The sequence below is a fragment of the Myiozetetes cayanensis genome, unplaced genomic scaffold, assembly GCF_022539395.1.
Source record: "Myiozetetes cayanensis isolate MyiCay16 unplaced genomic scaffold, myiCay2020 scf1, whole genome shotgun sequence".
Lineage (NCBI taxonomy): Eukaryota > Metazoa > Chordata > Aves > Passeriformes > Tyrannidae > Myiozetetes > Myiozetetes cayanensis.
The window spans coordinates 88,570,595-88,595,773 of NW_026086604.1; the positions used below are offsets into that span (position 1 = coordinate 88,570,595).

Consider the following 25,179-nt stretch of genomic DNA (forward strand, 5'->3'; position numbering starts at 1 on the left):
TTATGGTAAAACAATACTGAACATTTTTCTGTCGTGTGCGGTCACAGGACAAACATAATGACAGACAAATGAAAGAGCACAGGTAAACAAAACTGAAGGGTCAGTGTATAGATGTCTGACGTTATTTCTGGCTGGAAATGATTCCAAAAGTCAACATATGCAAGTAGTTAAATGTGGCTTATATTTTCTCTTTGGTCCAGGGCCCTAACTTTCTTAACAGCAAACACTCGCAAACACACCATCTGTTGTTGAAGAGTGAGCAGTTTAATGAGGAGGATCAGATTCTTTCCATCTCACTTATTCCTTGGTGCCTGTTCCATTTTCTGGGCAGTTGTTGTCCACAAGTAACACAGAATTTCCTTTGGTTTCCTTGAGCTGTTGTTCAGACTCTTAACTCGTTAGACTGGTGATTTGGGATGCAATCAAGGATGTCAAATACATTTTAGGTTTTTAAATAATTTTCTTTTAAAAGGAAAGGGACCTGATGGAATCACTCAAATACTATAGTCAGAGTAGATGTACAGTGTTTTAAAACTAGAGGTGTAGCATCAGCAGCCACAGTCTGGTACCTGTGCACACACAGACTCTGTAGTTACTTCACTCCAGCTTTCATCAGTCTATTGATAAAACTACCAAGGAAGATGATACTGGTGTCCCCATGTCCTTCTTCATCTGGAACATTTCTTCTGAGCTTTGGGACCGTGGTTTAGGGTACATCTCCCACAGCACATTACCCACACTGAGCTGGAGCACTCATATCTTGTGGGCCTTTTCCAAACACCTCACTTTGCTTTTGCCTCTCTCTGGCAAAAAGGTTGCAGGTCCTTTCCCTGCAGCTTCCCAGTGCTCCTTTCCCACTGCAAACTTGCCAGGAGGGAAGGAGGACTTTTTGCTCCAGGAGATGATGATCCTCACTGAAACTTTACCCAACCAACAACCAAATTAGCAATGAAGGAAGGAGCCCATGAACAACCAGAGAGGTTTAGTTTTCATAAAACCAAGCCATTTATTTATGTCATCCCATTGCATGGCTGAAGAAGCCTGACAGTCCAGGTGGACCAGCAGAGACTGCCACACTCCATCTCTGACAGCTACTCCCTGTAGCACTTTGGTGTTACACTGCATTTGTGCCAAGGAAAATGCCACCAGGGACCATGTCCAGACAAAGACATAACTGGATCAATCCTTAATGCTTGAGAGGAAGGTCCTCTTACGTCAGTGTCACTCTGTCACAACAGGGCCTCAGATGTGGCCCTTTTACACAGTCCAGGCGGGTTAACATCAGTGTGGAGAAACTGGGAATCCTGTTGGTCATAGCAGCATGGATGGGAATGTATGGTTTGGTGGGATAAGGGAAGTAAAGGTCAGAGAATAACTGATATCCCATGCTAATTAATGTCCATGTAAAGGCTCACAGAGTAAAACGAGACTTGTGACTCACCTCCCTTAGCCCTAAGCAGCTCTGAAAGAAATGTTAATTTTTCCGAGAAACAATCACAAAACAAGGAGCACAGATAAATCACCCACTTCTCTTTGAGCCGAAAAACCTATCTTTTGTAGGAGGGCACAGCATTTTCCAGAAGATGGAAAGCCCAGGGTAGTAATTACCTGATTCTTCAACCTGAAAGCCGTAGGGAAAGCAGGAGTGTCAGGGGCAAAGAACATGTCTCGGTATTTAACAAAAACAGGAGATATGCCTGAACTGTGCAGCTGAGATCCTAATCCAGATGGCAGTCTTAACTTTGAACTCCCAAGATGCAGGTTTATCTGGTTTCACTTCAGTGCCCCTTACAGATAAAAGCCGTGACCAAGGTCTAGAGAGCTCAAATGCTGGCCTTGGACTTGGGCCTGTATTTGTGCCAAACTGTCATACCTTGTAAGAAAATCACTAAAAGAAAATACAGGTATGACAAAAAACTCTCAGGCAGATGGAGAAGAATCAAAAATTCCAGCCTAGACTGGAGTCTGCTGCAGACTGAGTCAGTGACAGCAAAGAGAAACAAAAGCAATAAACAATTAGCAACTCTCGTTTATTGGAGACTGTGCAGGAAGCACTGCTGCAAATTTTTTCTCGTCTTGGGTGAGTTAGCTACATATGTACTTCCTTTCAAAGCCTTTGTAGATTCAAGAACATCACTAGCAAAATCACAGAATTACTGACTGCCCCTATTTGGCTTTTTCCTCAAAAAGATATAGCAGCATCACCATTTTTGGAACACCAGCTGTCTTTTGCTTCTTGGTGTATAGTTCATCAGAGATACAAGTGCCCACACTGTGACATCTCATGTTTTAAAAAATGCATCAGTGTTCTTTGTGAAAAAGGCAAAAGATCAGGGGGGACAGACAAGTTGTAGGAAGAACCAAAATTGTGGAGGTAACTGTGAGGATCTGGGACTTTGGCTTAAATTAATAGTAGGGAAAATACTGCCATGTAGCAAAGAGTATAGCATCATGCTAGCAGAAGGTGATACAGCGTCGAGGAAGCTGATGTGCTCCACTGGCTTGGATCCAAGAAACAAAGAGTACAGAAAAGGGCACTCGGAAAAATGAGACTGAGGAAGAAGTGACAAGCAGGGCAGTGTTTTGTGGAGAGAGGGGGAACAAAGAGATTACAAGTAAAGAAATTGGTGTCTGTGGAGAGCAGAATACCGTGATGAAGCGAGAACATTACGTTTTCAGACATTTTTCATGAAAATGTCCTTTCACTAAGATATCCAGCACCATGGAAATTAACCTTAAGATAAATGTATTTTGATAGGGATGCATTGGTCATAGAAAAGGGAGTTTGCAATCATGCGGGAGAATAGGGAAAAATTCCTAAAAACTGAAATATCACCTCGCACATGGAATTGGTAGGTATACAGTAAGGTGATGGTGAAGCTGCAGAGTGTTTCATACAACAGTGCTGTATCTCTTTCACAAACAGGCTGTGCAAGGACAGGCTCCAAGGAAAAATGTGCCCCAGTGCAGTCATAAAGGACTCGAGTATTTAGAAGAAATCCAGGCAGACAACACTCAGCTGAGGATGGATTAGCCGTGAGGGTTGTTCTATCTACGCCTCCAAAACAACGTTGTTTCTATGTGGCTGTGAATGGTATTAGATAAAGAAAGTTTTGGCAGCTTGGGGTTCTTAATTTAACATTTGCATAGCCAAGAGCGAGGAAAGAAACACAATATGGTGCAATTTATTATTAAAAACCACAGCAAGGTATTCGGTTTTGGGGGAGTTACCCTTTATCTTCCTGTCACCTACTCCTTACCCTTGTTAGTTCTTCTCCCCAGTCACGTTTCCCCTCTAGCTCAAGGACATGATTTTCAGCATGAGTTACGGCTATGCTGCTGATTTTACACTAACTAGACTGTGCTTGGTTTCTGGCGTTACTCTACCTCTTTCTGTCACTACGGAGCTCCCTGCCAGAGAGAGGAACTATTGTTTGCAATTCTTGACCACGAAGTAATGACCACAAAGGGGCCACAAAGATGCTCAGAGGGCTGGAGCACCTCTATGCAGACAGGGAGCTGGGGTTTTTCAGTCTGGAGAACAGAAGGCTCCAGGGAGACTTTAGAGCAGCCATCCAATTCCTACAAGAGAGCTAGAGAGTGGCTTTTGACAAGGGAATGCAATGATAAGACAAGGAGGAATGGCTTTAAACTGAACAAAGGTTGGTTTAGATTAGATATTAGGGAGAAATTCTTTAATGTGAGGGTGGTGAGGCACTGTAACAGGTTGCTGGAAGAAGCTGTGCATGTCCCATCCCTGGAAGTGTTCAAGGCCAGGTAGGATGGGGCCTTGAGCAACCTGGCCAAGTGGAAGGTGTCCCTGCTGAAGGCAGGAGCATTGAAACTAGATGGTCTTTAAGACTGCTTCCAACCCAAACAAATCTATGGTTCTATGACCTTGGCTTGCAGGACATGGCAGTTGATTTTGAGGGAAATTCCAGTGGTAGGAACAGGATTTAAAGGGGGAAATGCCAGAACTTGTGCACTTGGGAACCTACCCAACATCATGGTCTTTTGGGCAAAAGTGTCCATTGTGGCAACAACTTTCTGTCTCTCTTCTTTCTTCCAAAAGCTTTTTTACACCTTTTATTTATACCAGTCTCAAATGTCTTCTCCGGAAGGGGCCAGCAATTATTCTTAAGAACAGGAACTAAGCAACCTTTTCTCTCTCCCTCTCTCTTCTTTTTAAAAAGATCAGGGAAGAAAGACAGTCTTTTTCCTGCTGTTGTAGCAAAGGCACTGTTCACCCAGGGAATAGAACAACTATGTTCACTTACTTCTTCAGCCCCAGGGGAGGTTCAAATGCATGTTTCCCCCTGGGGCAGGAGAGTTCTAGTGACAAGGTCATAAAGCACCACTTCCAGTGTGCTAAGTATAAAGATCCCGCACCTGCCCTTCAAGAATACATACCTGTTCTTAGCAGGTTGCTCAGGCGGGGTGCTCTCAGGCCACTTCAGTATTACTTCACTTCGTGGGTCTCAGAGGAGGGAAGGAGGAAGTCAGCTGCACAAACCACAGCAGAGCTGAAGGTATTTTAAAAAGTTCCAATTCAAACAATGACCCAGCCAAACAGTTATAAGGTTAAACAGGGACACCTGGTGTGTCAGTGTACCTTCAGGGCCAGTATCCTTGCTGGGCACGTGCTTTTTGCACTGCCCTTTTGGAACTTCAGCTTCTGAAGCAAGAGTTGGTTTGGCTTTTGAGCACAAGTCCGATTTTTGGCTGTGTCTCTGTGTCTGGTTTATTTCAATCATCAATACTGCTTAAATGAGAGAACTCTATTGACTATTTATAGTTCTAAACAAGGAAAACAAATACTGTCTCTTCAGATGAGGTGCCAATGTCTCTGTAATTCCCACAGTTGTAGTGCTATGATTGGAATTTGATGCCAGATGCATGGATTCCTCAGACAAACAGCTTTCTGGCAGGAGAGAGGAAGATCTGGTTCTGGGAAGCCTGTTTATGTAAAAAGTTGCCATGTTACTGGCTCTCATTACCTGCAATGGTTTGCTTTGAAGAAGCAGGGAAGGTAGAGTGCTACCAGATAAATCAGAGCTGGCAAACACCTTCATACACACCCGCCCTGCCCAATTATTCCCAATGTAACCACTAAATGACTCTGAGAGGGTAGCTATAGACAAACGATTTTGTTTAGGCACCCCAATGGTAAGCAGAAAGATTAATTTATACTGATTTTTTCTTCTTGCTGGAGGTGGAGATGGTGCCCTTTGCACTCCTGACAAGGCACAGAAAGAGGTGGGGGGGTGAGGTGTGTGTGATTATCATTTGATGGGGTTGGCCAAATAAAGTCACAGATTGTTTCCTTGGGCAGTGTTTATGTGGACAGCTGCTAGAAGAAGGAAGGTTGGCTTCAGAACCTGGATTCCAGAAATGACTGGTGAGAGAAAACAGAAGAGTCTTCAGGAATAAGGAATGGTCAGAAAATAGTGGACAGGCTAAATCACGTGATTTAGGAGAGGGTCAAAGTGAAGGCCAAGAAAGGCACGAGCTTTCAGGAGCAGATTGATTCCCCTCCCACCCATGTCTCACCCTCCCCCTGGTCTCCAAGTAGCTGAAAAGAATTCTGCATTTTAGTTGATGAGAAACCAGCAAGTGACCTGTTTTTAAGCTCTGGGAAAGCTGATATGGTCTGTTTGCTTGACCTTTTTCTTTCAGGAACTTGGCATACGCATGAGTGTTTTGAAAGTTCACCACTGGCCAGCCCCTACAAGTCCCTCATCCTGGCAGGAACCAGAAGTCACACTGAACCCTGCTTACTATGCCTGGGGACAGGGGATCTCCAGCCCTATGCACTCTTTTGGATCCCTTGGGTCCCACTCTCACATGCAGAGATTCACAATTTCCACAGTTGTCACTATTTGTATTTTCCTACTACTGCACCAGCCAGTGATTCCTTTAGCTGGAGCTCTGAGAGCCCCTTGTCAAGATTACTCCTGGTGCCTGTTCTTAGCTCACACCATCCTTTGCAGGAAACTAGAAGACCCAGAAAACATGATAGCTTTTATCACCCAGTACTGTTGCAGGTCTTGTTGAACCATACAGTTCCAGCCAGTGGTTTACCTTGAAGTTGTGTGATGCTCAGGGCTCCTTGCAGACAGGGCCTGCCTGGAGAATGCTCCAGCGGGAGTTTCCCTGGGGAGTTACTGGCCTGGCAGTGGTTTGCCTGCCCTGGCATGCCTTGTATCCTGCCTGCCCCTGTCCTGCTTCTCCCAGACAGCATCCCACCCAGCCCTTCTTGCTAAGGGTCAGTGGCATTCCTGCCAGGCCTCCTATCCCAGGGGTAGCCCCAGCCCTGGACCCCACACGAAGGAGCCACCCACCCAGGCTCCTACAGCAAAATGGTGCTCAGGCCCTGCTGTGGAGAGTCCACCTTTCTTCTGTCAGCGTGCCCTGATTGTGATTTTTTTCACCTCCATAATTTTACCAAAATTACTTACTTTTAAACCCATTTGCCAGTTGCTATTTTCTGTTTTAACAGGCTCCAGCTGGCTGAATCTGAGGGCACAGAGGTGATCAAAGCACTCACCTGGCACTACAGCATGCTCTCACTGAAAATGGGGTGGGTGATTCCAGAAGGATATTTGACCAGGCATTACTGAAACTAAAATTTGTCAATTCATAATTTTCACACTCCGTGGAGTTTGTTGTTTAAAACCGTACACAGGAAATCTGAGCTGTAATTTTCCCCATCTTTGATCAACATGCCAGTGTGCTGCTGTGAAGTGAAATAGCGTAGGCTGAGGGATGAGAATTTTCCCCCAAGGGCATTCTCCTAGGAACACAACAGTGCTGATTTAGCAAGGAAATAAATCTCAAAATATATGAATGCTGCTGTGTACATGCTTTTATGGCACTTGGGGAAGAAATCAAAATAATTTAAAAATACAGAAGCTTTCAGTCTTGGCGTTTGAACATTCATATGCATCTTGAAATGAGCAACTACATGCTGGAGGATAGAGCTGTGCCTTTTTAACAGCTGGAGCTTAGAACATCTCAAAGTGCTGCTGTTGAAGCCCCTTGCTGGTTGCACTCTCCATAAACAGAGACCTTGATGCAGCAAGGCAAAGACGAAAGCTAGGCAGATATCGTGAAAGTCTGGGAGTTCCCAGCCCTGTCTTATTAACAATACTTAAGTGTGATGATATTTTAGGAGAATATATCTTCTACCATTTGCCTATACACAACTTTCTCCCCCAGGGGGGAGGCTTTTGAATGCTGTTCTACCCCAGAAGTGCAAGTCACTAATAGGGCTCTGGCTCTTGAACTGACCTAGCAAGGCATGTTCTCTTTGAAGGTGAGTTTTTCTTGTTTAAGTACTTGTGGCAGAAGCTTGAGACGATAGCCTTTTAAAGTGATGCACCTGATGGGATTACAGCAGCTGCATTGCAACTCTGAAGATAAATGAAAACTGAATTTTCTATGAGTTTTCCTGGCAAGTTGTATCAGCTTTGGGTAGCAGATATCAGCACAAGTGCCAAACGAAGCTTTGTGATCAATCTTTCCGCTCCTGAGGAAGAAGCGTAAAGGACACAAACTCTAGTTGCTCTCACAAACTGTTCTGTTATTTTCTAGTGTGGGAATTTTCCCAGTGCCATCCATTACAATATTCAGACAAAGCATCATAGGAGAACGAACAGCACTTCAGCAAACAAGGCCTTTTCTGCAGCAGCTCACGTGTATCAGCCACAGTACTTCTTGTAATAAAGTGCACTAGACCTGCAAACATTGAGCAATACATATCACAGCAGTTTTGGATGGTTAAGCAAAACTTCTCTAGCATAGCATTGTTTGAAATGTAGTTGATCATGCTTTGGAATAAAGCTGCCTGTGAACAAATCAAAGCAATTCTTACATTGTTTTGCATCCTATTTCTTCTCACATACATACTAAGTGAGGCTTTTGGTTATTTACAACACTTGGAAGAGGTGATCTGCTCTCAGTTCTCAGAATAGGTAACAGCATTTCATTGAAACCAAACAAAAACCAAAACCAAAACACAAAAGCAGCCACACTGCTTGGGGAGCATACTGATCTCACCCCTCCTAACTGGAAAAATATATCAGCTCCACTCGTGTTCCATGCTGTCCTTTGCCAATACAGAACCAGGTTCCCAGCAGCCTCAGGCACATCCCACACCAGCCAGGCTCGGGCCTGGACTCATACCTCACTGGTTGTGCCTGATCCCCTGCCTAGCTTTTCAAGATTAAACAGAGTATTGTTTGTAGAAGTCAAAGGCTCTGCCCAAATTCCACCAATGCCATATAACCTATCTCAAACCCCACCTTGATTGGAGTTCTAAGTACTGGAATTATTTTTATTAGGGGTGTCTCATTACACAGCCAATTTAATTACAAGGACCTGTAGTTCATGCTTGCCTATCTTAACAGCTTGATCATGTTGCATGCTTTAAATCATATGCCTGTATTAACATCTATTTATATTGATTTACAAATCCATTTCAGCCAGCTGCCATAAGATAATGAATTAGATGTTACTAATATAATTTGGCTGTAATCTTGGGATGCAAGGAAGGTTTGCTCAAGCACTATTATATGCTGCCACAGGAGCTGGATATAGTCTTCTCTGAACACACTTGCATACCCATTCCTTCCTTATCAATGACAAGGCACAACCTGGGAAGTGTTCAAGCACCATCTCTTCAATAATGTGAAAGTAAGAGTCATAAGTTAGGAAATCTGAATAGTTCCAGTCAAGAAGAGACACCAACACATCTGTAATTAAGGAATTCCTAGAGAGGACTGCTGAAACACCAACTCTCTAGTCTCAAGCCGCATACTTCCTTTCTCTCAGACCAATGGAATATACCCCCGTGTATTTGGGGCAGTTTACTGCAGGAAGGTTCTTCACAAAATCAATTCTGAAGGCTAGATCACAGAATATGTCAGCTGTCTTAAAGCTCACTGCCTGAACAAACTTGGTTATGCCATGGTACTTTTCTTCCCTCCTTGGCACACACCTGAGGAAGCTTCATTACACTCTTAGAACATGACATAACGTACAAGACCGTAAACATGAAAATACTTTGTGCTGTGTTTTCAGTTCAGTAACGCCTCAGATGTATTTCAGAACAAAATTAGTCTAAGCAATAACACAAAGTAGATTTTTAAAGTCCTTTATTAATCTGAATATAAAAAGACAGAAGCTGCCTACGATATAGGACAAAGCTCTTGCTTCATGAGGAAACAAAATTTTCTTTACAAAGTGAAAAAATAAATACCCTCTTAGAGTAAGGTTTATATGCTAATGTGTCATAAAAAAGTAGAGTTTTAATATTTTGACAAAATGTCTGTGCAAAGAAACAGATGCATAAACACACATTACTGCTACATTAAGGCAATATGAAAAGTATAGTCAGAAAATTTCAGTAAAGTGACAGTGTAGTTTTCTAGCTTTGATTAAGCCAGTATTGCACCCAAACATGGTCTCCAGTTCCCTCTGTACCCTGGAGAAGACACTAGGAAACCAGAGCCCAAAATGCCCAAGTAGGGGGGTGGAAATTAAAAACATTTTAGCAGAAAATTACCTATCCCATAAAGATGCTAACTGAAGAAAACATTTAAAATTATACACAACCCTTATTTTAAAAATTAATGGTACATAGTTTAATAGTTTAAAATCAGTCTCCAAAAATAAAGCCAACTTGAAGGGCAGCTGACTGAAGCTCCTGAGACCACCAGCCAAATTGAATGTGGGAAACCTGGGAGTACCCTGCCTGCCCACTGAGAGCTACGAATGAAGTCCCACAACAGTGCTTCCACAGGACGCTGCCAACCACAAGACTTTCCTGATCCACCCTCAACACTTGGAGATTAACAAACTTTCCTACCTTTCCAAAGCTATTCTCTCAGAATTCTTTTCTATTTAATAGAATTCTGAGTTAAACAGAGCTACTTGAGGAAGCTTATAACTTCAGTTTAAGAACTGACTTTTAAAAAAAGTTCTCTCCTCTTTAAAGCAGTTTACTAAAAGCTGAAGCTATGAGTCATACTAAACTGGTATTTGTAAAAGCTACTCTTACTATTAAAATAAACAGTGTGACTGTACTAAAAAGGATTTAGAGCATGTAAAAGAAAAGGCTGCATTGCTTTCACTGGGTACATCTGTAGGTGTACACCACATTTCTCCAGGGTTATCTAGCTTTGTGGCAACACTGCCATGCTACCAACTTACGTATCATTCTCCTTTTAAGTAACATGAATCAGTTACACTTCTGCTCTCAGAAGATGTCCCAAACCATTCTGGACATGCTGAACAAAGAACGTTTATGTTAAAAAAATGCAGTATTTTTGCCTTTGATTGTGGATAGGTGCCAGTGATTGCCTTCTTCACAATCAATGGTTGCATTTCGTATTAGTGCAGTTTAAAGAGTACATGACGGGTTTAAAGTGTATATGTAGATCATATCACAGTCAGATTGAGAAGACTGGTGTGGGTTGGCAAGTACACATGCTGGACATGCTCTACACGGGATCTGCAAACAGGACATGACTGGAAAGGAAACACATTAGGAAGTTAGTTTACTTCATATTTTGAGTCTCTGCATTTACCAGAGACTTCCCTCCATGTATACAATAACAGTACTTTCCACCACCCCATATTTAAGACAGGATATTGTGAGAAGCATGCAGCTCATTCTTAGCCTCACTGCAAATTGTGTTAGCACATCATCCAGACAGAATGTTCTTTGAAATTAGTTTATGAAAACCAAAATTTTAAAAATAAGTTTAACTAGAACATCAACCCCAAACCTTCCACATAACTTGGTAACTCATAACTTAACGGCATTGCATTTACCTGTAACTGGGAAGCACAGGACTTGCAGCAAACTGTGTGGCCACAGGGACAAAAGGTTGAATTTATTTCCTCCTCACAACACACCATACAAAGCATGGACTCCTTTAGCTTCCGCAGCTTCTCTTGCAGGGCTTTTGTTTGTTGGCAGCTGAGACCCTCACAGTTGTCACAGTTCATGCTGCTTTCTGAAGACTTAAGGGGGGAACTTGGTGGGGTTTGGTCACTTCTTGAGACAAGATCCACAATACCAGCATTATAAAGAGCTCGCCTTGCATGATCATAAACTTCTTTTGATGTTCTTTTAATGTCAAAGACATACTTTTTGCCAAGATTAATGTTTTCATTCAGAAACAGAGATGCTAGGTGACCCTTTAAGTCTCGACTATACTGCATCATGACAGCACTAGTGACAGTGTCACACCTATAAAGCAACAAGACAAATCCAAAATTGATTAGTTAATACCAATAAAGCTATCCATACAGTAATTTGTTACTAAAGTTGAAGTGACAGCACTGAAATTAAAGCAAATAGAACAATCAGAGGTAACATTTAAGCTCTTGAATGCTGTTTGCACGACAACTCTGTTGAAAAGTGCAAAGTGAAAATGTGACAGACACTTCACATCTTCAAGATGTAAAATGAGTCAAGTCCACGGAAGGGACTTAAGGTATTATGTTAACATAACAGCAAATGCTTAATCCACAGTTCAGCGTGGCAATGCCTCTTTGCATGGCAATTTCCAAACACTGCCTTAAAGAATTCCAATTAAGAGTCTTTGACATAACTTCTTTCTTTAGAGAGGCTCTCAATTTTGACTCTCAGAGTCAGGTAATATTTTTAACCAAATTTCCACCCAGCACTTTACATGCTAGTATTATATTATTCTGAAGAGAACCAGTGTGTGAATGCAGTGCAGAGAATGAAATTAGAGCATATGTATTTGCCACTGAGTATTTTCAGCTACCCTAACCATGCCTGTCACATACTTCAGTGATACAGTTGAATTTGCAGAAGCCTATTAAGGCATATCACTTCTCTAGGCAACACAGGAAAGAAAACAAACAGAACATAAGGACTACAGCCTCACAGGGCCTAAGGTCCAAGATCTAAGCTTATGGCCAAATGCTATTGCCAAATGAAAATTCTGCTTAAATTAAAATCAGAAACTGTGAAGGACAGCAGAAGTTAAAAGCAGAGATGCAGATCAAGAAGGAATTGAAACTGATATATGGTAGTTAATTTTAAGAAAACACTGCTAAGTGTCTTTGACAGCCAGTTCTACTGATCAGTGTTGGACATCACAGTAGGAATGAAAGGGGATTTTAAAAATCAGCATTAACAAATGAATATAGCACCTCTGCCTCAAAGAGCAATAGGATAGGATACAGTTGCTGTCATGAAACAAAATCCTGGGCATGTGAGCAAGGACAGAGGAATTGTAAGAAGATTTAAATACATGGGATGGGAAGGTGGCATTCAGATAATATAACTGGAGGAGCCAAATAAAGGATCTATGTACTCTGAATGACAGAATCTTCTCCATTGCTCTCATTCTCCCTCTTACATGGGGACAAAACACTGTACATATCGTTTATGAAGTATCAAGGCACATAAGAAGTTTATATACCCAAGTGCTTTTATGGTCATAGGGGAAAAATTTTGCTTACTTTTCTTGCTTACTTTCCCAGAAAACAGGAAAACCTGTTCAGCTTCTGGACTTAAGAGGAAAGTAGGGACTGCAAGGACAACAAAATTTTGCAGAGTATTTCCAAAGTGCAGTCAGACCACCGGCTGTTTAAGCATTTAGTTCCAACACTGGAGAAGAGCAGTAGCAGCAGATGACTCTAGTGGCAATACTGACCTGTAAAATGCATGAGTCTCCGTAATTGCTCTGTAGAGCCCACTTGCTGCCCTTGTACTGATCATCTTAAACAAGAGAACTACACTATTACCAGACTCCTTGGTAACAGTCAGATATACATTCTTCCCAGACTGAGTTGCCATTTGAACAACAGGATAAGCAATCCTATAAATTAATATTAAAAAACAGAAAGCTTATTTAGCTGGTAAAGATAAGGACATTTTCCACAAACTACTACATTGCACTTTTATCAGAAGTTACAATGATCTCTATTGTCAGTAATGCTGGATTGTAGATACTGCCTCAAAAATACACAAAAACGAAGAGTATTATGGTCACTTGTTATCTTGATTATAAGCAGGTAGTATCCTGAGACCCTACATTCCAATAGCCACTTTTAGTAATTCAGAGCAGTTGTGTATTTCTGTAAAAACTAGAGGTATGCTCAGTACTTCTGAAAAATTGATCATGCAACTGGTTTCACAAAACACATACCTGTTGATCGGACTTAGGTCATCTTTACAGATGGATATGCCTTCAGGTCCAACACCAATAAGCAGTTTTTGTCCTTCACTATCTCTCACTGAGTGCCACTCTACCCCATAGTTCTCCAGTGTTGTAACAATCTGTAGAATCTGGTATTCAGCAGACGCTTGACTTAGACCTTCTAGCTCTTTGTGCTTTGCAATAATGCTGTTGATAAAAAGATTAAGAATAGGTGAAATAACTCAAATATGTGCTGATACTGTCAGCAGCTAGCTTTAACATGGGTTTTTAGATGACCTAGTTAAACAGATTATTAAATGCTTCTGACCTGCTTTAACTGCCTATAGATTTCCAGTAAGTGTGAACTGGAAATAATTGAGAATTACCAAAACATCCTGAGAATGTCTTAGAAATGAAAAAACTACATGTAATGAGGGCTTTCCAATGAACACCATGACCCCTAACATATTTCCCTGAACCACCACTAAGATCATAACTAAAAAAAAACTACACACAAGTAGGACACAAAGTTTCCTGATATTCAGGAATTGAACTATGGAACGTATCTGAGAATTTTGCTTACATTTCAGAGTAAGGAGTACTAAGCCAGATAAATTCTTGCTACTTTCATTCACCAGTATAGGTCTGAGTCATATTTACAATTTATTCCCCTGCTCCAGGTGCTAAGATATCAATGTTTCTCCAAGTACCACAGTTTAGGCAGCTTTTGTTTTTCACAAAAGAAAAAAATGTTCCTAAGTGATCTTAAAAATTAATCAGAACATCAAATTCAGGTTGTATTCTGATCTCCAAAGCTATCTGAATTGTTTTACACTATAGTACCAGCAATTAAGGGCATAAAATCTTCTGCTGTTGATCTCCAAAAAGGGGTCTGTATTACTATGCTCTTTTTACCTCTCCAAAATGGTAGTAGTGAGCTCTTTTGCACACAACTCTTCATAATTGTACTTGGCAGTGTTCTGGTTGTAATCTCCAAACTTCATCTGTGCCAACAATGCACTAAGTTCAATTGCATGCTCTGAAGAACACTGAAGATTACCAGAGAGCAGATCTTCTTTTATATGCAAGAAAAACATATGCCTACAATAGAATCAGAAACAGTTGCTTACACAAATTGTTAGATGATGTTTGTAATCAAGAGGTATCAAGTAACATATTAGATATATTTGGTAACCTTTAGTTTGGTAATAGAGAATTTTGTGATGATTGTACCAAGTAGAAGAAGTCTGGCACAAGAAAAAGGCCTCCATCTTACTCACCCTTAAACACAAGGCTACAACTGAAGATGGCATCTAAAAGTTCTATTAAGAGAAATGAGTATTTTAATCATGTTCTTAAGAATACAGACTGCTTTAACTCCTAATGCCACTTAGTCACTTCGATTTAGTGAACAAAATATCAATGATATATTTTAATTACTTTCCTATGTTTAAATTTTTGGTTGCTATTTACAAGTTATCCTGCAGTTCACAGAAGTAAATTTGGGAAGAACAACTCAAAACAGCATAGACACTTATGTCATGCAACAGGAGAAGCCATACTTTCTCTACATAGTGGAAATGCCTTTGCCACTACATTTAAGGGAAGATGAGTGACATGATTAACAGAACAACTTGAAACACCTGAAAAGGCATTGTGGAACAGAATACAAAAACATCTTCCGTGTAAGCATTTGTCAGACCAACCTTTACACTTGGGGCCAAGGCAGATTCAACAATTTGCTAAAAAATCACAAAGTTGCTCTTAACTGTCTAATAGGTTATTTAACAGACAAATGAACACTTCCACCAACATTAACAGCAGCATGTTAGTTTCCCCTATGGGCTGCTTTAACTTCTACAAAATCATCCTTTTCTCTCTTCGGGGGACAAAATATAAATGTCTTACCATTTGTTCTTAAGACTCCACATATTTATGGAATGCAGATGCAGAATTACATATCAGTTACGAATCACTGAAAAAAATATTTCTATAAACGAAGCCTAACACCAACAGTGATGTGTCATGGCTTCCACTGGAATGGAACATTTTCTTTTCTAAAATTAATTGTGATCTACTTAAGAAAAGCTGTACTGAATCATTCATCACTGAAGCTGAAGATGCTAGTAAATGATTAGCTTTCCTTCCGATGGGAATTGGATATCTTACATATATTCTGTTGCAGCATTCTAAAATTCTTTTGTACAACAGGGAAAATAGGACTTTTTTCAGCACTATGAGCAATTACAGAACTTGCAAAATTCATATTCATTCTTAGCTCTACTATGGTAAATGTTGCAACTAAGAAGACAGCAGCCCAAAAGATGCCCCATTATCCTATAATCCCTTTCCTGCAACAAGTCACAGCTCCAACACCTCCCTTTGCAAGCTATTTGAGGCATGCTAGAGTATCACTGCAGTTGTGGCACAAGTGATTAATTGCATTGCTTTGATGTCTAGACATCAAGGGTTCTTGATCTTGTCTAGACATCAAGGATTCTTCAGCAGTGCTAGTGGGGATCTGGTGCAAGCCAATATGCTCATGTTGTGCAGGATACAAGTTTAGGTGGCAAGAGGACCACAACTTCAGGCAGTACAGCTGCCTCCATTGTTAGCAGGTTATTCCTTGTTAGGGCTCTTTCTTCCAAGCAAACCTCAAACTTCTGCTCCAATCCCTTTCTCCTACCCTGATGACTCATTGCTCTTTCAGCCTGAGCCACAGAAATACATATCTGTGGCCTTGTAAAACACTCGGGTTGTACAGACTCCTTTTGGGGTTTATTCCATAAACCCAAAGTACTCGATAAATTACTAAAACGCTAGGGCCAAAATAAATTCAAATAGTAGGCATTTCCCTGACTTCAATCAACACTTCATAAAATAAACAGCTTCTCATGCACTCAGTCCTCTGACAATACAAAGACAGAATTTTCAGTCGTTTTAACTAAGTACTAATTACAAATACAGTATTTCAAAGAAAGATCTGACAATTTTATTCTCATTAGTTGACACACATTTACAACTACCACACCTAAATGCTTGTATCTTCAGGTTTTTTATGCATAAAACAGCCCTGACTACACAGGGGAAAATCAAGAGATCTCCCCTTGCTGGGAAGACCTTAATGACATCACAAGGGAAGATGAAAAACAAAATATAGCTCCTGCAAATACAGATGCATTACAGAAACAGCTAGAGCAGATGCATAGCTTGTCACATTCCATTACTAAAAAGTCAGCAATGGCATAGGAAGACAAATGAGTTTAAGGAAAATGTGAAATAGCATCACATCAGCTAATGTGCAGTAACTTCACATAACTGGTTCATATCACACAAGGGAAAACTTCTCACAGAGACTCAGCTACTTTGTATTTTTCTGATAAATGGAACAAAGTTACAGCACGTATACACGACAGTTATTGCGAAGTAACTAAAGCTGTGCAAATTCATGTCCCAGCTTACACTATGATAAGCTCTTTTATTAAGTCAGAGAAAGCAGACAAAACCACTTGCATTCAACACTCCACCTCACAAAGTCATTGGTCTACACCTAAATAACCTAAACTGCACCCTTAAAAGGTCAGTGAAACACTTCATACTGATCTGCTAGAGCAGTTGCCCTGTACCAAAGTCCAGGCAGCAAATTCTCTGCTGTTATTTTTTTTGTTTGGTTGGGTTTTTTGGTTGGTTGGTTTTGTTTGGGTTTTTTTTCCATTTTGAGTTCTTAAGTGTGTTTGAGGAAGGAAAGACATCTAGAAATTGCAGAACAGTGAGGGTTGCAAACATTTTATACACCTGAAAAAGTTATTTGATTAGCCCATCCAGCCATACTCAGATTGCACTGCTCCAAAGTTATATTAATATCCATTGTAAAATCACCTCCCCATTCAGAGGTTCAAAACATGACATTAGCCAGAGTATGATTATAAAAGCAGATAGTTCTTTTCCTTTTTTACACAAAACTAAATGGTGAGTTTTGATCCTTAAAGATAAAGGCATAAGGATGTGTTTTTATTGCTAAATGTGGTCAAGGAAAACTAAAGCATTAGAAGCCTTGAGGCAGTTCCCTATCTAATTCTGCAAATTATAAAGGACCCAACAGATTCTCTGTTGAAAACCTGGTTGTATTACAGATTCTATGAGTTACATAGAAAGTATCTACACAAGTTTTTGTAGATTAGATTGTAACCTAATCCACCATCCCTCCTCTCTCCTGGATTCTCTAGGTACAATAAAACAAATTGTTAAAGCTTCTCCCACCTCTAAAGATAGTCAGGTTGTTAATTTTTTCAAGGAATTATTTCAGCACTAATATTTTACACTTAGTGGAATTTTTACCTAGCAAGCTTTAGAACAATGAACTGTGAAAACTGAACTAGTTTTAAGTTCTCTAAGGTTACATTTCCAACATTGCAGGTAAAATGCCTTAATTTGTCCACCATATAAGAAACTAAATGTTTTTGTTTGTTTCTGCATCATTCACCGCTTCAGTTACACCTGATACATTAATATTACCTGTTATAAATTTGAGAAGTAACTCAATCACACAAGAGGTAGGTTTCCTACCCCACCCCCAAGCCCCAACATTCTCTTAGCACATTCTGCATCTTCTTACTACTCTTGCCAAAGCTTCATTTAACCTTTAAATCTTCACAACTCTGAACTTTGCCCATCAATTGTTGTGGCTCCTAGTTGTCCTAACACCTGCCAGACATATTGGGACACTGAACAACTAGTGGCAGCTTTAAGGACAAGCAGAATTTTCCATTGCACTTGCAGCCCCAGTTCTCTACACGTGACAGCACTGGTACAAAAGACAGTCTTTATTACCTCAAATAGTCTTACCTTCCCCTCTGAACCTCATGGTACCTAGATGTACCTGTGTATTCAATTATGGAACATTTCCTTTGAGTCTGGTAGTTCAAAACAGTACATAGAAATACTGATTAGAGGGCAACACATTAGTTTTCCAAAGCTATACTACATAAGTCATTGCGCAGGCAGATTTTTTCCTTTCCAAAAGAACAAAAAGCAGTTTTAGAAGAGTACTACAGGCTTTCTTTAAGCACTAGCTACAATAGTGATTTTATATTCATTTTGCATCTGTGTTTTTCATATAATTCAAGTTTTATGTGCTTATTAAAACACTCAATAAAATCAAATGTACAGTAAGATAATGTATTACAGTTGGACATAAGTAATTTGATACAAATACTATAGAAAGGGGAGGCTGGAAGGAGATTTAAGCAGATGGTCCATTTCACAAAAAAATATAGCTAACAAACCAAAGTGACAGACCCAGATATCAATCAGATCAATTGCTTTTTGCCTCCCTCTGAAGCAATTTATGCAGATACTGAACACTGCTACCAGAAACAGACATCAGTATTTCACCACAGTGAAATTCCTACAGCAAGCAAATCACCTAGTTAGTGTTCATCCAACTGAACTGGCAATAACGCCACAAAAAAATCACTGTGAAGTGGTGAGTATAATACCAAATTAATTTCTTTTTTGTTATTCATTGAAGACAATCATGTACATTAGGAATTGAAGTTTTGCACTAGTACTAGTAGTTTCTACTACTTTTTTTATAATCAAGGAAAGAAAAACAGGACAAATAGAAATAGAAAGTTATAAATGTTAGGCTCTCAACTTAGCTGTCAGTGGAAAAAGTGACAAACCCCTATCCTTTACCAAAAAAAGTATCTGCATATGACTAATGATTCCTAAACTAGAAGCATAACCAGAAAACCTCATTCTCTTGCCAGACTACTGGCAAGAATCTTAGCATATATACCAAGGAACTGCCTGTTTTCTTTGGGATATGACACTACTTACCACAGGTTCAGGCTCTTTCCCACTGTGAAGTAAATTTACAACTCTCTGTAATCCAAAGGAATTAAAACTAAGAAGCTTAATTGTTCTCCCTAAAAATATATTTATAAAGATCTCAAAATCTATAGGATATAATTCTGTTTTTAAAAGCAGATGTAAGGCCACCCCACATGAGACAGCAAAGTGTACAGTTATGCTCCTCAGTACCTTTGTTCTTATTTGCTCTCAGCAGAGTGGGTGAAAGGTTACCAACTGCAATTCAACTTTGATTTAGACAAACAGATCCATTAAATTCACCCTGTCTATTACAGGAGACTTTTATTGCATTGGAACAATTATCATGTCACTGCTGCTCTGGCTAGCCAATGCTATAATAGAATGTTTTTCCTCATTTTCTACCTATTACATGTATCTGACTGCTCAACATATTTTACAAGCCAGTTCTTCATATCTATTAATTCATCAATACAACTGGATAACACTGCAAAAACAATGTACTTTGTAAATATAATTCAAATACTGCCAAACATCACACACCTTTTAACAGCCTCCAAAACAACAATTACCACTTTCAAGGCCGGCAAACTACAGCTCTTTTGAATGCTTTGTGATACTGTGTGGCTCGCTTAAATTCGATGTGTTACTTTAAATCGTCGTGGCTTGTATGTGAATATTTGATTTTCAATCATACTACACAGGACAAATAACTCTGCCCATTTTGGAGAACATCTGGATAAACTTTACAGTGCTCGAAAAGTTATTCACTTGAAAAACTTTTTTCTGGGATCGCCACGAGGTTGGACTTGATCCTGACAGGCCTAGAACCAGCCGTCCTCCCGGACGGGTGCTGTGCACGATTCGCCTCTTGCACGGCTAGGCAAACACTCCCACTGTTAAAAGGCGGATGCAAATTCCAAGACTCCTCTGATCCTCGTTGGGCAAAATGCTCGTGGCCGGAGCCGCTGAGCTTTCTGCCCCGGGACAGCGGTGCGAAGCCCAACCCGGCACCGCCCGACTCCGGAGCTGCCGCGGGCCGGGGCTACTCCCGGTCACCGGCCCGGAGCTGCAACCCCAGGAGTGCTCCGGCATCCCTGGGAGTGCCCCGGAACCGGTGCGGCAGGGCCGGCACTGCTGCCAGGCATCTCGCCCGCCCCCAGTCAAAAAGCCTCCTGAAAATTCCGATTAGTGTGAAGTATAATCCTTTCTCTAAAGCCCCAGCTCCTTACGGCAATTCAACACTTCATAACAGTTGATATGTGAACCACCCACAAATCATTCAGTAAAAGAAGGGAAAAGCAGGGGGTTTTTTTCCTAGTTGTTGCACGACCTATCAAAAAATGCAGAAAATAGTGGGGGGAAAAAAAAAAAACCAAACGTGACACAAGCCAGAGCTTATGATCTCGATCTTGGACTACCACATGAATCTTTAGGCAAAGTGCAGTCCTTTTAAAGCCAATGTGATTTTCTATTCAAATGAAAATGTGTAGATATTCAAACTTCTCTATAACAGCACACTGTTCACATTTCAGACTTGTTTGTAAAACTCTGACAGCAGCAAATTAAATTTGAGTGACATTCTTGCAGTGAAGCACTTTCGTTCCATTGAAAACAATTCTAAGCTATGAAATCACGTGGTAAAATTCAGTACCAGGCAGTCAAATAAAACATTAGATATTGCAATCCAAAGAATAGAAATAAACTGCCTTTAGCCCTGTAGAAGGAAAAAAAAGTGTAGTAAGAAAGTTTTTCCATGCAATTCTCCAATCCCCAAAGTGCTTAGTAAAGGTGGTTTGTTGCCATAGTGGTCAGAGGCACAATTATAACCTGCTCTACCTTTGAGACAAGACAGCTCCCTTGCATAAGATTAAAATGCATGAGGCTACAATCTTCCACTGGCTGATTAAAGATAACAGAAGCAGAGGTTGATGTTCAGTTGCCAGATCAGCTTTCACAGCATGTAGAAACCTGAATATTAAATTGCTACAAACAAACACACACCTGAGTTTTAAATCGAAGTGCACAGCAAGAATCTCTAACGAAGCAGTGCAACTGGGGTTGGCAAAGCTTCCAAAGTATATAGACAAGACCTTGTAACATCTCAGTCACAACACTTGCTATTATAATCATGATGAGGCATATCAACAAAATTTAGAATTGCAGCTTCCCAGATTTCAAAAGCAGTCTCAACACGCATCTAATTTATATGTAAAAACTGCAGAGGCAGCAAGCAAAAGACTGGAAGACTTCCCCACTGTTCTTCACACACAGGGGACCAGAAGGCAACAGCTCTGCCAGAGACATCCTATTACATCAGATGTGGACACAACTGCTAAAGGAAACCAAGGATACTCATCACTTTCTTCCTCAATCAGCATCCTGGCTTTGCAGGTACAGAAAACAAACAAGGTGTCAGCTGTAACTGTACAGCTAATTCTTACAATTCTGTGGTATATTTATTGATTTTTAAGTTCAGCAACAGGTTGAACAAGTTTTGCATCTTCTCCTTGATACTAAACATGCTTACACACAAACTAAGTATGAATTTAGTTACATGCGTATGTAAATCCTCAAGTAGACCTGAGTAGAAAAACAGTAAATCTACTGAAGCTCAGGATCAACAATACAGGAATAGACATTAACCACTGGAATTCTAGGTCTGCTACTTGTAGACTACTGGGCACACACAACTAAAAGGCAATTATTGCAAGTTGATGTACAACTTGTATTTGTTTATGATATGACTCTTTTGATGACTGAGACTCAATTCTAGAATGTCTTGTTAAAAGTATTAGTTTTAGAACAGTCATAACTAAGACATAAAAGAAAGCTTGTCCCACCTACATCCTTTTAAAGTCATCTTTACAATGGAGAAATACCTGCTACTTTGATATAGGTATATAAGCTCTGTTACATTTTAGCTCCACAACTCAGTCCTTGAGGCCCTTAGGGCATGTTTCATCAGTTCAAGCTCTTTATTAACTTGCACCACCTGCCAAGTCTTGCATTGACAGTGTTGAAGGCAGGAACACAGATGTCTGTAAAAACCTTGTAAACCTGAGCAAGCATTCATCAATGATAGCATAAAAACACCAGGTTTGGGTTTCCTCAGATTTTCACCCTGATTTGTTCTGAGTGGAGGCACATCCAACATGCTTTTATCTCTTCCACCTCATCAGGTATGAAGTCATGTCACTCCTTTTGTTCTACATAAAAACCCTTTGTTATTTGGTTTTATACTTACTGAGAATATTTAAACAGGAGGACAAGTTTCTTTAAGGAAAAATATTCAAAACCAGTCCAAAGATATGCAGTGGATAGTAGAATTTATTTTTTCAAAATAAGGTACATCAAAACTGGAATTTAGCCTGACTGCATTTGCATGACTGAAGCTACTATACAGGACAACCATGGTCTAACAGTATAGCATTCTGAAAACTTCAACCGGATTGATGAGTTAAAATCACTGTTCCCCCAAAGCCTCTCCCCTGCACATTAGATCAAAAAAATAGAAGCATGCATGTATTGTTTTAACTCAAAACCTTTTTCTTCTGAAATAAACACCAAATAAGACCATCAGCATTTGATCAAATTCCTTAGACAAACATTCTGTGCAGAGCCACCATGTTGTATTCATGGGCTTAATTCTGAAAGTACTAAGTTTAGGATTCTGAAAGAACCAAGTTAAGGTGAGCAGTGAAAAATGTGTTTGGCACTATCATACAGACACTAGATTTCAACTGGCCCAATTTACACTAACTGTACTAATCAAAGGCTAACTAGAAAAATTAGTTGTACTAAATACATATATGCACAGCTTTCTTTCAAGATAATTCAAATACAATTCATGTGGTAATCAAACTCAAGGAGTAAAAGTGAGTATTCACTACTAATCTTAGAAGACTAATTTACTAACAGTATAACAATTTAGTTAAGAGGACTGGCCTCAGAAGAAGTGAAACAGCTGTTTCTTTTGTAGCCTCTAAGGGCCTGTAGCTATTTGAAAGTTACTGTAACATAATACCAGACAAAAAGGAATTCAGCAAGTTTTTTACTCTGTAGGAGGAATTGTTTCCTGCCTTTCTGTACCAGCAGTTCAGAATGACCTAGAGTAACACCACAGAACAGGGGTTACTATCGGACACACAAATACCATATAAAAAGTCTGCTACTAGTAGCTTAGTTTCTTCCACTTCCAGCAGTGAGTGCTCACAAAATTACCCACAGTCATTACTTACTGATAGCTACACAATACTTAATGTTACCAGTTTAATTATAAAAAAAAAAAGACAATAACAAACTCAACACTAAGATTGTAAAACTACACAGAAAAGCAAGCAAAGTTACCAGAAGATAAAAAACAAAAATCGAATGTGCTATCACTTTCATAAGTTACAGAAATTGAAAAGAAAGTATTACATTAAATCTACTTACAACCATATTTACCTTACCTCGTCTGTTCCTGTAAGATAAGATGAGGCTCAACAAAAAACTTGACTCTCAGTTTCAATCGATAAGGGGCTAAACCATCCATCTGCTGGGAGATCCTGTTCCTCAAATTCAGCCATAGATTCTCCCCTTTGCTGCCAGTGAACTGCAGTCCAAAATAATCAACTTCTATAATCCCCAACCTTCTGCAAACCTGAAAGAACGAGCTTCTTTATAATAAGGCTACAACATAACAATGAAAAATAACACCTGAAGTGCTGTTTCAGACTGCTCACTTAAACATACACAAAAATCCTGCTGTCAGCACCTTCATACAAAGGATTACTTAATTACTAGATTTTAGGTTACATACAAAACATCACGGAGAGAGAAACACTAAGCATAAACTAGGAATTTCTCCACTAGCTGAAAAGCACGTGGTCAAATTTCCATGGTCAAATTTCACCCCAAGGACAGGCACTTCAGAAGACCAGCAGATTTCCAAAAGAGGAAAATCTGCTATTCAACATCTCAGCCAGCAGCACTTTCTGGGCATGAAGGAGTGAAAAGTACAGCCACCAACAAGTTTTATTTAGATGCCACCAGGAGACCGGACTCCTGCGTCTAGATCCCTCCAGCATCCCCACGGCCGCCCCCGCTGGCGACGGAAGGGCGAGAAGGCACCTGGACAGCAGCTCCAGCCTGCTGGGTCCCGGATACAGAGGGTTGGATGCAGAGGGTGCTGCATCCCCCGCCTCGGGTCCCGCTCCTTCTCCCTCCCCGAGAACACTTCCAGCGGGACGCAGCGCTGGGGCCCGGGCCTGCGCTTCCCACGGCAGAGGGACCGGCGAGCCCTGAGGCGGGGGATGCAGCATCCCCTTCATCCAACATGGAGAGAGGGGTTGGAAAAAAAAAAAGGAAAATAAAAAATAAAACACAACGCAAAAAATATATGTTAAAAAAACCCCAACCGACCAATCAACAACAACAAAAAAACATACCAAAACACAGAACCAGAAGGGAAGCGGGGAGACTGCGGCGCTCGGCGCTCCCCGCCCCCACCGCCGGCGCGGCGGCCGCCCCCGCACGGCCCGGCCCAGCCCAGCCCCGCATCGCACCGCGGCGCCCGCCCGACCCCCACCGCGGGCGCGGCGCCTCGGGAGCGGGGCGGCAGGCTGGCAAGCGGGACACAGGCGTCTGCGGGGCACCACCAGCGCTCCGCGCTGCGCAGCGGCCACCGCTACGCCCGCCACAGCGCCTCTCCCCGAGCCCCGGCCGCCAGAAACCCCTCACCTGGTTGAGGCAGTCCTCGCCGTTGGCTTTCGCCTCCACCTCCACTTCCATCACCACCGCGTCCGGCCTGGTCACATAGCACAGCATGGTTGGGGACAGCCAGCGCCGCCGCTGCCACGGACACCGGAGGAGCGGCCGCTGCCGTCGCTGTCGCTCCGGGCTGAGCCCCTCTCGCGTCCCGGCCGCCGCCCACGCCCGCCAGTGCCCGTCGCGCCCACACCGCCTGCGCTCCGGCGGCGCCGCTCCCTCCTTATGTACCCTCCGCCCGGCCCGCCCCTCCCCGGCCCGCACCTGCGGGCCAATCGCGAGGCGTCGCTCATCGCTGCGGCCGCCGCCGCCGCCAATGAGCGCCGCCGGCCGCGGGAGGGCGGGCGCTGCCCGCGCTCTCTGGCGCCCCCCGCCGTGCCCGCGGCGGCGCGGCCGCCCGGCGGAGCCGGCG

At 41.5% G+C, this 25,179-nt stretch overlaps 1 protein-coding gene across 1 annotated transcript; it reads right to left on the reverse strand.

The window, feature by feature from the left end:
* Positions 1-9,138: 9,138 nt before the first annotated feature.
* Positions 9,139-24,953, reverse strand: MYLIP (myosin regulatory light chain interacting protein). The gene is made up of 7 exons (XM_050312075.1): positions 24,741-24,953; positions 23,471-23,661; positions 14,100-14,285; positions 13,194-13,391; positions 12,699-12,863; positions 10,837-11,257; positions 9,139-10,530 (listed from the first exon to the last, which is right to left on the reverse strand). Exons 1-7 carry the CDS (start codon positions 24,825-24,827, stop codon positions 10,441-10,443), a joined length of 1,338 nt encoding a protein of 445 aa, XP_050168032.1. The 5' UTR covers positions 24,828-24,953; the 3' UTR covers positions 9,139-10,440.
* Positions 24,954-25,179: the final 226 nt, after the last annotated feature.